Source organism: Populus euphratica, unplaced genomic scaffold (assembly GCF_000495115.2).
Source record: "Populus euphratica unplaced genomic scaffold, PopEup_1.0 scaffold756.1, whole genome shotgun sequence".
In the NCBI taxonomy this organism is placed as follows: Eukaryota; Viridiplantae; Streptophyta; class Magnoliopsida; order Malpighiales; family Salicaceae; genus Populus; species Populus euphratica.
Genome location: NW_011500624.1, coordinates 71,227 through 80,636, shown reverse-complemented (window position 1 = coordinate 80,636; position 9,410 = coordinate 71,227). Strand labels below are relative to the sequence as shown.

At 33.6% G+C, this 9,410-nt stretch overlaps 1 protein-coding gene across 2 annotated transcripts; it reads left to right on the top strand.

Annotated features, from left to right (window-relative positions):
* The first annotated feature begins 989 nt into the window (after positions 1–989).
* Positions 990–9,039, top strand: LOC105115738 (probable UTP--glucose-1-phosphate uridylyltransferase 2). 2 transcript variants are annotated; one of them, XM_011012732.1, is made up of 21 exons: positions 990–1,565; positions 1,826–2,127; positions 3,503–3,609; positions 3,739–3,829; positions 4,033–4,093; positions 4,172–4,249; positions 4,327–4,377; positions 4,481–4,533; positions 5,411–5,486; positions 5,950–6,007; positions 6,193–6,239; positions 6,314–6,379; positions 7,091–7,123; positions 7,231–7,268; positions 7,354–7,429; positions 7,508–7,564; positions 7,671–7,754; positions 7,852–7,950; positions 8,027–8,131; positions 8,538–8,609; positions 8,757–9,039. In XM_011012732.1, the coding sequence occupies exons 1-21, from the start codon at positions 1,206–1,208 to the stop codon at positions 8,781–8,783; spliced, it is 1,941 nt and encodes a 646-aa protein (XP_011011034.1). In that variant the 5' UTR covers positions 990–1,205; the 3' UTR covers positions 8,784–9,039. The 2 variants fall into 2 exon arrangements, with proteins under 2 accessions (XP_011011034.1, XP_011011033.1); XM_011012731.1 differs by having other exon boundaries at positions 5,950–6,019.
* Positions 9,040–9,410: the final 371 nt, after the last annotated feature.

Sequence of the window (9,410 nt, the reverse complement as noted above, 5' to 3'; positions counted from 1 at the left end):
AAATTATAATTTGACTCAAAAAAATTTCAGGAATATATATTTTTAAATTTTAAGATATTAATATATTAAATTGACTTGAATCAACCCGTTATGAGATTGTTATAATTCTATAAAAATAAATCAAAACAAATTATAAAACTAAATTTTCAATTAACCTAATTTTAAATGATGAAATTAAAATTGTGTTCTTAAAAAGGATATAAAACAACTTGATTTAACCTAAACTAACCTATCAAACTTGCAAGCGACAGTCTCTTGACTGTGATAAACATATTGAAAGCAAATCAAAACAAATTATGAAGTTCATTTTTCAATTAACCTAATATTAAAAGATAAAATTTAAAAAAACTTAATTAAAAACAAGACAAAAAAAAATCTCATTAACTTAAATTAACTCGTCGATCTTATGTCCTAGATCATGAAAACATGATAATTTTATAAAAAATAATTCAAAACAAATTATGAAGTTTAATTATGAATCAAGCCAATGTTTTATAATAAAATTAAAAAAAGATAAAAAATTCAAGTTAACCTAGATTAATCCGTCAAAGTCATGGCCTGAGTTACGAAACCAGGATAATCTCATAGGAAATAAATTACAAAACTCAATGTTGAAGTATAAAATTTTAAAATAAAATAAAAAATAAAGTACTATTTTGATATAATATTTTGTGTGGAGGTTGGAGGTGTTTAGAATTATGATGCAAGGTTCTTTTTAAAATAATTTTTCATTTGAAAGGAAATTTTTTTAGATTTTTTTATTTTTAATATCAATACATTAAAATTATTAAAAAAATGCAAAAAAAATATTTTTTAAAATAAAAAATACTTAAAAGCAAAAACAATAATTGCGCAAAACACTTCTTCATTTAGTTTTTGTTAATTAATTAAAAATAATAATGCCCTAATTAGTATAATGGATAAAATGGAAATCATGTGTTTTAAATAAAAATAAAAGGAGCCAATTTTTTTAAAATAGCAAGTCAATCAACTAAACTTGGACCCAAACCCGACCCACCAAAACCCACTTTCTTCTCAAAATTTCCCAAAGCAAAACAAAAACCCAACAACAAAACCCTACGGTCTCACCATCGCCACTGGACTCCATCGCTGAAAACCCCTTCTAAATTAAACACACCTCTCCCGTTTAAACACCGCCACGGCCACAACCATCACAGGAGGCTACTGCAATTTTTTTTCTTAAAATGACGCTCCATTCAATAATAATCCAAAAGCTACTAACCACAAACGCCCATATAGGGCGGCGAGTGGCAGCCCACCACTTGAAAATTTACACTTATGGAATGCGTAATCAAATCTCCATTATCGACTCCGATAAAACTCTCATCTGTCTCCGGAATGCTGCCAGTTTCATTTCTCATTTGGCGCGTGATAAGAACGCAAGGTTCATGTTTGTGAATACGAATCCTCTGTTTGATGAGATAGTGGAGCAAATGACAAAGAAGATGGGGATTTATAGCCCAAGAGATAACATTATGTGGAGAATGGGTGGTTTCTTGACTAATAGTCATAGTCCTAAGAAGTTTAGATCACGAAATAAAAAGGTTTGCCCTTTCTTTACAATGGGCTCCTTTTTCTTTAATTGAATTGTGAATATGAGTGTTCTTTTTTGTTAATTGAATCCAAGTTTTGGGTAATGGGGTTTTTATTTTTTAACGATTTTGAGGGTTAAGCTGCTGTTTTCTTTTTTCAAAATTCAAGTTGAGGGTTAATATTATTTATTGGTCCCTTCTATTCTTTTTGCTTTTAAAGTTTTTTTTTTTAATTGTTTGATGATTGTATTTCTTTTATTTGTGCTGTTAAGGTTTGTTTTGGGCCAATACAACCGCCAGATTGTGTAGTGGTATTGGATACGGAGAGGAAGAGCTCGGTGATTTTGGAGGCTGATAGATTGCAGGTTCCCATTGTGGCTTTGGTTGATTCAAATATGCCATGGGAGATTTATAAGAAGATTGCGTATCCAGTGCCTGCTAATGATTCTGTTCAGTTTGTGTACTTGTTTTGCAATATAATTACCAAGACATTTTTGCTCGAGAAAAAGAAGTTGAAAGCACTAAAAGGACATATTCGTAAAGATGAGCGAGAGCTTTCCACCAAAGAATCGAGGTACTATAGAATTTACTTAATTTGTTAACCTCTGTTTAGGGTAGTGCCTTATAAGGTGTTTTGTGTAAATAATGTTTATTGCAAGAGAATAATAGAAATTACTAATGCTGCGTTTTGGAAAAGATAGGAAGATCCTTGTTTCAGTTAATTATATTGTTGGGATCAATTATGGATGATGAATGATGCACATTCACTGATTGATATGTAGAGAAGAACTTGGACTGGTGATGCTATTTAGCCTAAAGCAGGAAAATGGGTACTATACTTGAGTGATTTTTTGCTGTGGCAATAGATGCTCTATGATGTGACGGATTATGTTTTTTATTGGTTTGATGAAGACCTCTGTTTTTAGTTTCATATGATTGTGTTTCTCATAAGTTAATTTCCATCCTGATGTAGAAAATAGCTATAAAACTCAGATGAGAATTCAAGTTTCAGCAGATACCTATTGTGGATGTTGTACTGCTGAGAATTCTTTAGGTTCTCATATATCTGTTAAGCAGGACACTGGTCATTTAAGATTCAGTTGCGCTATGGTGTGCTTCTGTTGCCTTCTTTTATTTCTAGATAGAAGGCTATTCTCTAATTATGGTCCACTGAAATGGGTCCTGGAAGGAAAAAGCTAGTGCAGTCCTACCTTTCAGCATCTAGTTGCTGTTAAGATTCGAACACACCCTTTAGATCCCAAGTCCAAGACTCTACATTGTTACCAAAGAAGGGTTTTTTCTAGATGTAGGATGTTGCATTTGTCATTCTAGTTTAGCTTTTATTGTTGGTTTTGGGATGTGCAATATAGATTCTTATGATATAGGTCTTACTATTTTGATTCATGTATAAATTACTTGCTTTTTTGCATTATAAGAGAAAATTGATATCATCCTTGGATGAGAGTAAGTTGTGGTATTTGTTTATGGAAGATATGATGCTGGTATCATGTTTGCTAATGTGTTTTTATTTTTAGTTTTTGTTTCCATATGGTTGTGTGTGCTGTATGGAGTTAATATATCATGTTTTTCAAGTTGTTGAGGTTATTAGTCCGAAATTTGATTATCTAGAAATGTTTGTTTATTATTGAAATTGGTCAAACTGGCTATTCATTAGAGACTTGGACTAAGAGAGCATACAAAGCTTTATCCCTTAGTTATCCGAAGTACAGAAAGCAAATTAGTGCAAGGTTTTTTAATCTTATGCAGAGTTAGGGTATAATGTGTTCAATATACTGCTGGGTTCTTCTTGAATCGATATTTGGGTCCTGGCATCTAGAATTTAATATTTATAGAACTATGTGATTGGGTTTTCACTTGAGGTTTTGTTATGACCTACTTATGTGTGGTTTGGTACTTTGGTTGGCATGACATTAAATTGTGTTTTGAAGCAAGGAAATCCTAGAAAGTGTGCAAAGCAAGAACATGAGCAATATCAGCTCTCTAATTGGTGAAGTGCTTGTTGTTCCTTATCAGAACTTAGCACCTGCTTCTAATGGTAATGGTTTTCTACTTGACATGGTGACTTGTTTAAATCAAGAAGTTAAAAAATATTTTAGTTTGTTGTGTCCCTTTGTTCCTTTTCCCTCTTTGCTTGTATAAAAATAATTTCCTGGGCTGAATGCAGATATTGCAGAAATTAAGAACCTTTTGGACAAGATTGTCGTGGTGAAGTTCAATGACACTTTGGGAACAGCTCTAGGGTTTAATGGCCCCAAGTAAGCATGAATCCTAAACCTAGATATTTCATACTACATTATATAATTTGATCTTTTGAAGGATACATGATGAATGGGTTAAATTTCAACAGGTGGAGTAATTTAGTCCTATCCCTAAACAGACAAAGGCTTGTAGAGACATGTTTGCTTTGTACTTTATCATGTGTTAAATTTATGTGGCTGTACTCCTTATTTTTTTGCAGGTCTTTAATTGGAATTCGTGATGGTTTGACATCTCTTGACTTGATTGTTAATCAAATTCAGGCAAGATTTCTTTCTTTTGTATATAGGTTTTATTTTGTTATCTTTGCTCTGACATTTCCCACTGCTAAATATCTGCAGTCTCTCAATTTGACATACGGATGCCATATCCCTTTGGTGCTTATGAACACTATCAGAACTCATGATGATTCCCTGAAGGTGATTTGTCCTTAGCATCTCCTCTTGGAACTGTGCTTATATTCTATCAGAATCTACTCATTGAAGTTTTCATGTAGGCTTTGGAGAAATATTCCACATCAAATGTTGATATTCTTCCTCTTAGTCAGGTGTGCAATTGTACCCATGTTTGTTTGTTTAACTATACATGCCAATAGAATTTGTTGAAGGCATAATTTATAGCTCACCTATACCATGATTGCATTTATGCAGGGCGAACATCCTCAAAAGAAATCTTCCAGTGGACAGAGCAGTGCAGATGAATTGTAGACTCTCTATACCTTTTTTGCTTTTAACATATTGAAGTTCTAAGTGCCCTGTATAAACTCTAAAAACCCTGAAGTTTTTCCAAATTGTATCTTAATGCTAAAAGAAAGTCAAGTATCAAGTGCTGCAGCATTAGAACTATTCTTAAAAATGCTAGCTGTTTTTAATAGCCCACAATGCTTTCCTACTAGAGATAATCCATCTTGAGAAAGCCAGTATGATAGTTGGTTTTTTTAATCTAGTAGATTTCAACTTCTACTAATAGCTGGCTTGAGCACTGCTGTTCCTCTATTATATCACTTTCATAACTTCAGCTCCTAAACATTTCTTCCTTTCCTTCTCATTCCCTGGTTTGTGGTTGTCTCATAGTTTCATATTGGTTTCTAAGGTCTGTTGTCTTGGCAAAGTGCTTGTAACGTTTGCTAGAATCACATTTAAATGACTAATTTTACTAGCTATGACACTTTCCTCTTCCTAAAAATTCTTGGCTGTGCCTCAACTTTTACCTGATTATTTTTTCCCCTAAAATATTGACATTTCTAGTTTACTGTGCAGTGTTTATCAAATCAGTCCATTTACCATTCTATATCTGCTGAACTGGGACATTTTTTTTGCTGATCTTGGGTTCAATCTCAATAATGTTTCTCTTATAAATTTTGTTATTTGACCCCAAGGTCTTGTTTCTTCCATCAAAAACTCTTGGAAGTGCTTTGGTGAAAAATACACTACCTCAGAGAACTTTCGCTACAATATTACCTTTTCAGCTTCTAATATGCTAATTCTGTCTTGAATTTCATTTGGCCATAGGGCAAAACTTTCCTGATGATTGTTCTCTCTCTATCTCTGATTTTTCCATTTCTTTGGGTTTATATGAAGGTATCCATCTGATCATGCTGCAGCCTTCCTTTCCCTAATGAAAAGCAGCGGAACACTGGATGTATTATTATCACAGGTACACAATTCTTAAGGATGTTACACTACTTGCTCGTGCTTTGCTTTATTTCATGTTTAACTCTTGCAATTTCTGTTGTCAATTTTAACTGTGATCTTTTTATTTCTTGTCCATTAAGTTTTTTGGGTGTATGTTCATTAAAGGCTATTGATGCATTTTGTGTTAACTCATATAAGATAGCATTATTGATGCATGAGCTTTCAAACACGTTGTAAATGCAACATTAACAGGTTACAAATATTAATCATCCTTTTTTAAAATGTTCATGGGCTACATTAACCAAAAAAACAAGGACAGGTCTCAAATAGGAATTTGAGGCTGAGTACATGTGCTGCCATTGCTGTTGTCCCTATTTCTTTATTACATGATATATAAAAAGAATGTAATTCATTTATCTGAAAAGGGCAATAAGAATGCATGCTAGCAGGGAACAAATAACTGCTGTTCCGAACTTATTTTCCAGGGAAAGGAGTACGTACATGTGGTGAGCTCCGATAATGTAGCTGCAGCTGTTGATCCAAGTACCCTCTTCAGTTTGTTTATTTATCTCTTTTAAAGTCTTCTTTTAACTCTGTCCCTGTAGTTTTGATTACTTAATTTCTTCAAGTCTTACTTTAGCTCTTTAACTATATGCCTTTTTGTCATTTCTTTTTCTGTACTTAAGAATCATTCTTCTTACATTTGTGCTCCTTGAGTGTTGATTCAGGAATCATGAGTCATTTGAGCCAAAACAATATTGAATACTGTATGGAGGTACTCAAACAATGAATTTCATTAGCACTGCTGCTTTGGCTCAAAATCTGTGTTTAATTCTTAATGATTTTCAGGTGACACCAACCACTTCATATCTTTCAAAAAGTAAAATGGCCAGTCAGCAGCAAGGAAAGTTTGAGGTGTCATCTTCACTTCAATTATTTTATAATTCTTCATTCGTTATTTGGACACTTTTGAATTGTGGTATGTTTGGATAATGAATAATAAGCATTTTGATGAATGAAGATGCTAAAAGATTCAACACATTTTCTTCTTTTTTTTTCCTTGAAAAAATAAAGTACTAAAATTTTAGTACTTGGTCTTTATTTTGTCAAAAGCTATGATATTTTGAAGATTTGAATGATCAGCACGTCGTATCTGGTCAGAAAAACTGTATGAAATATAAATTGTGCTAACTGTTCAAGGAATAAATTGGCATGCAGGCTGCAAATACAAGATGCATCTAAATTATGTTTATCTTGAATACATGTCCTGCCAAGCTTGCACATCTAAATTATATTTGGCTGCAATTGTCAAATCCTCGTCCTGATTCTAATTCTTATTGACCAGTAACATATTCCATTAACTTAAGCAAAGGGCTTGAATGTCAGCAGTTTTGACACAACAGCTCTCTACCTCATTTAATTCTAGAGGATGCATTTATAATGTACCATTGTTGAAGATCACAATTTGGTTAGTAGGGTACATGAATTACAGACTCTTCTAACATATTAAGTATTCATTGAGTGATCAGGCTGTTTGGTGGCCTTGAGGTTCTGTTGAATTAATTGGCAGTACCTTGTGTGGTTGGTGGTAGCTAACAATTTCTATTCAATATATGTGCCATGCAGCTTGCAGAAATAGCGCGAGCACTTCCTAAAGATGTGAGTTCTGATTTTCGTTTTCCTTTCTGCCTTTGCCTTTTTGAGACTAAATTTATTGAACAGTTTTTTTTTTTTTTTGAACTTCAATATCATGATCATTCATGAAGTCAACGGAGAAGTTCAAATTTATCGACACAAGAAGTTTGTGAGTTACCTTTATACCCCTATCAACTCCCCTGATAAAGCAGGCAATGATGCTTCATCCTGTAATTTTTTTTTGTTTTGTACAGGTGGGTGAATTTGAAAGCAATCAGAAGGCTTGTTGATACCAATGCCCTGAAGATAGAGAACCTGTCTATTTCAAAGGTGTACCTTTATTTTACACACTGAGGGCTTATACTTATTAGATAAAAACCAGGAATTATTGAAATGATTTATTTTTAGGAAGTGGAAGGTGATCAAATGGTTTTGCAAGAGACAGCAGCCGGTTCGACAATACAGGTATTCATATATATTTTTATGTTTTGTTGAGAATTTTTTGTTAACTTCTTGTGCTCTATAACTAATGACTGCTGACATCTTATGATTTTTTTTTTTATTGAGCCAGTTATTTGATAAAGCCATCAGCGTTAATGTCCCTCAATTTCGGGTTGTGCAACTAAATGCAACATCAGACTTGCTTCTTCTTCAGGTTTTGGACATGACCATCTTGGCTATGTTATCATTTTCCCACTGAATAAAAATACTAACAATTTGAGGCTTATAATTTTTATGTATGTATTTCGCAGTCAGATCTGTACTCCACCTCTGAAGGTGTTTTAGTTCGGAACACAGCTCAAGCTAACCCTGCAAATCCATGTATTGAGTTGGGACCTGAATTTGAAAAGGTGACTATAATTGTTACTAGGTTATTGCTTTATTTGTATGTTACCAGCACTTAATGTTCTTGTGTTCTTATCTCAGGTCAGTGATTTCCAATGCCGTTTCAAATCCATTCCTAGCATAGTTGGATTGGATAGCTTGAAGGTAGCTGGTGATGTGTGGTTTGGAGCTGACGTGGTTCTCAAGGTATTATCAACTTCCAATATCGAATTTATGTAATATGTAGTTATGTCTTGCTGCCTTGTTTGCTAGAGTTTTTAAGCTGCATCTGCGAGGGTGGATTTTGTATTTTTGTTTAAAGTGGACATAAAGGTCCATTTCATGTACGCTGATTCATCCTGAAGTGTAGTCGAGAGCTGACATTTTCGTTTGTGTGTGTGCATATATATATGGATACGAATTTTTATTTACACATATTTATCAATTGCATTGTATTGTCGTTTGTGCTTACAGTTGTTGTCCATGAACATTTACAAGACTAATTTTGAATGGACATATCAAAGTTGCAAACCTTTCTTCGTTACCTTCAATTTGTTTTGAATGATGGACGGTTCATCTTTGGCTAAATGTTGTGCTTGTTTTGTTATTGTAGGGGAGAGTAAGTATTGTTGCAAAACCAGGGGTGAAACTGGAAATTCCTGATGGTGCAGTCCTTGAGAACAAGGTATATGATTTAAACACCTGAAAGAACTTTTCTTAACGTAGAAATTAAAAGAGTGAGAACTGTGAAGAAGGCATTAGTGATTGGCGAGGGGTTGGTTGGTTCATCTTCCTTTTCTTTTTTAACCTCTTCTTTTATGTGGTTGTCCAGGATATCAATGACCCTTCAGACATTTGAGATGGATTCTATTTACTTCGTAATTTTGATCAGAGGGCCAAAATTTGTAATGGGTGATTACTTGTATTCTCTGTTTGGTAGAAGAAGAAAAGTCTAAATGTGTAATAAAAGGGCATTTTTGTTTCGGATTTTGCACATTTTAATATATAAAAAGAAGAGCAGCAATCTAAAGGGAAGCTCTCTATTTATGCTCCAGTGCACTGGCATTTCGCAATTAATAAAATGGTGGCTGCAATCTTGCTTTTGAAAATTCAAAGCAGGAGCCCTATCGAGATGTCGAAGGACTATCCTTCTGGGGTGAGGATGCACTTGTTATCACTATCATTCTCTCCGACCACCAGGTATATTGGGTCCTTGTGGATGATGGCAACACGATAAACATTCTCTCTGAAAGTTTTTGACCTTATGAAAATTGATGCCTTCAAGTTACCAAGTTACTCCAGGTTAAGACTCTTGGTAAGGATAGAGGGGAAAATAGTGCTTGTTTAGATATAGGTATCTAGTTCCAGTTAGTCTGAGTTATCTTGATAAGATAACGCTGTAGGCTTGAATTTTGTTTTTTTAAGCGTAAAAAGTAATGTTTACACATTGTAAATGATTTTTTATTAATAGATAAATTTGTGATTT

Excerpts from the sequence above, each read along its gene's own strand:
- LOC105115738 (XM_011012731.1), top strand. The coding sequence starts at position 1,206 with ATGACGCTCCATTCAATAATAATCCAAAAGCTACTAACCACAAACGCC. Across the intron at positions 1,566-1,825 it reads TTAGATCACGAAATAAAAAG|GTTTGTTTTGGGCCAATACA; the intron begins GTTTGCCCTTTC and ends TGTGCTGTTAAG. Across the intron at positions 4,378-4,480 it reads ATATTCTTCCTCTTAGTCAG|GGCGAACATCCTCAAAAGAA; the intron begins GTGTGCAATTGT and ends GCATTTATGCAG.